The sequence below is a fragment of the Arachis ipaensis genome, chromosome B02 (genome assembly GCF_000816755.2).
Source record: "Arachis ipaensis cultivar K30076 chromosome B02, Araip1.1, whole genome shotgun sequence".
NCBI lineage: Eukaryota > Viridiplantae > Streptophyta > Magnoliopsida > Fabales > Fabaceae > Arachis > Arachis ipaensis.
The window spans coordinates 7,883,770-7,885,412 of NC_029786.2; the positions used below are offsets into that span (position 1 = coordinate 7,883,770).

Genomic DNA, 1,643 nt, shown 5'->3' on the forward strand with positions numbered 1-1,643 from the left:
CACTTAATATTTTTTTTCTCAAAAACATATCATACGTTCAACGAATTATATATTAATTAATCTTCTGAGGACCAAAATAATGATTTCAGATATTACTTTTTGTATTTTTTTTTTAATTAACTCTTGCACTTTTCGTTTTTGACCATAGAAAAAGCATGAGTGAAACATTGAGAGAGAAGAGATTTAAAAACTATATTTTGCACTATGCAATTGAAGCACGTGTTAATAAAAAATTAGTAACACTTTAATTTCTACACACACTATGGTGGAAAAAAAAATAATGGTGCTGTCCCTTTCGTGGGGCATGCTTTTCCTTTTAAATATCCACCATTGTTTCTTTTCTTTCATTCATTTCATTAATTCTTTCTCCTTCTTCTCCTTTAGAAAAAGAAAAAAAAAAAAACTCTCGAAGATGCTACCAAAGTTCATGAGTTCTTTCATGGTGGAAACACAAGAAGAAGAAAAAGGGAACAATCACAATAACAAGAATAATAAGAATAGCATGGATGTTGTTGTTGGTTTGAGGCTTCTCACAAGCTCATCATCAAAGAGCAATGTTCTTGTGAAATCTTCACTACTATTAGTGAGAAATAAAGCATATAATCATAATCATCAAATCCAAACATGCCCTCAACAATCTCAACAAGATTATTGCTTCCTTAAAACTTGTAACCTTTGCAATAAGCAGCTTAGATCTGACAAGGATATCTACATGTACAGGTAAATATTTGTTTAATTATATTTTAATTATTACTCTAAAAAATATATATTTCTAGAAGTTAATTTTAAATAATTTATTTTTTAAAAAATATTAATTATTTAATCTCCAAGGATGATGGATTGTTTTAATTTGATTTTACACATAAAAATATATATGGGTATGTTTGGTGGTAGAAACTCAGGTGCAGTCAATTTTATGTGAAGTTTATAACTGAGAGCCGTTAGATGATTTGACTGATTTGATTAAATTTTCATCTAACGACTCTCAACCATCAACTTCACGTGAAGTCGACTGTACCTGAGTTTTCACTATGTTTACTTATGATGGATGGTTAATTATTATTATGATGCAGGGGTGACCAAGGTTTCTGCAGCATAGAGTGTAGGAACAGACAAATAGTTTTGGATGATATGAGAGAATTAGAGAATTCTACAAAGCAGATGGTTGCATCTTATAATAATAGGACACACCATTGTTGCAATGACGCACGCTTAGAAACTCGTCTCATACTTGAAGATCTCAGAATGCAAAGACTCAAATATAGATTCTGAATTGGAACTCTAATAATTATTATTATGTGTTAATTAATCAAATCAAAATTTCCTTGTCAAAAATGGAAGTCACTGCTGGCATGCAATAATTTTGTAGAGAGAGGGATCTATATATATATGTATGTATTATATTGATGTAGATATATTTGAGCTCTTTCATTTTGCTTTTAATTGCTGGATATGAGTGTAAATACTAACTAGTACTACTTTGTTTATAGTGGAGCTTCTGAAGTGTAATTTTCTACCTTATATATATATTAGTAAATGCAAATTAAATAATACATAAGGTAAATTTTTATTTATTTATTTGTTAAAAACAATGACTGAAAAAAAATCAGTCATCTTATATTTGTGACTACATTTATACATAC

General features: G+C 28.9%; 1 protein-coding gene across 1 annotated transcript; it reads left to right on the forward strand.

Annotated features, from left to right (window-relative positions):
- Positions 337 to 1,553, forward strand: LOC107628154. The gene is made up of 2 exons (XM_016330950.2): positions 337 to 720; positions 1,074 to 1,553. Exons 1-2 carry the CDS (start codon positions 413 to 415, stop codon positions 1,270 to 1,272), a joined length of 507 nt encoding a protein of 168 aa, XP_016186436.1. The 5' UTR covers positions 337 to 412; the 3' UTR covers positions 1,273 to 1,553.

Bases quoted from the DNA above. Each gene is read 5' to 3' on its own strand.
- LOC107628154 (XM_016330950.2), top strand. From the start codon at position 413: ATGCTACCAAAGTTCATGAGTTCTTTCATGGTGGAAACACAAGAAGAA. The intron at 721-1,073 runs GTAAATATTTGT...ATTATGATGCAG, and splicing joins AAGGATATCTACATGTACAG to GGGTGACCAAGGTTTCTGCA.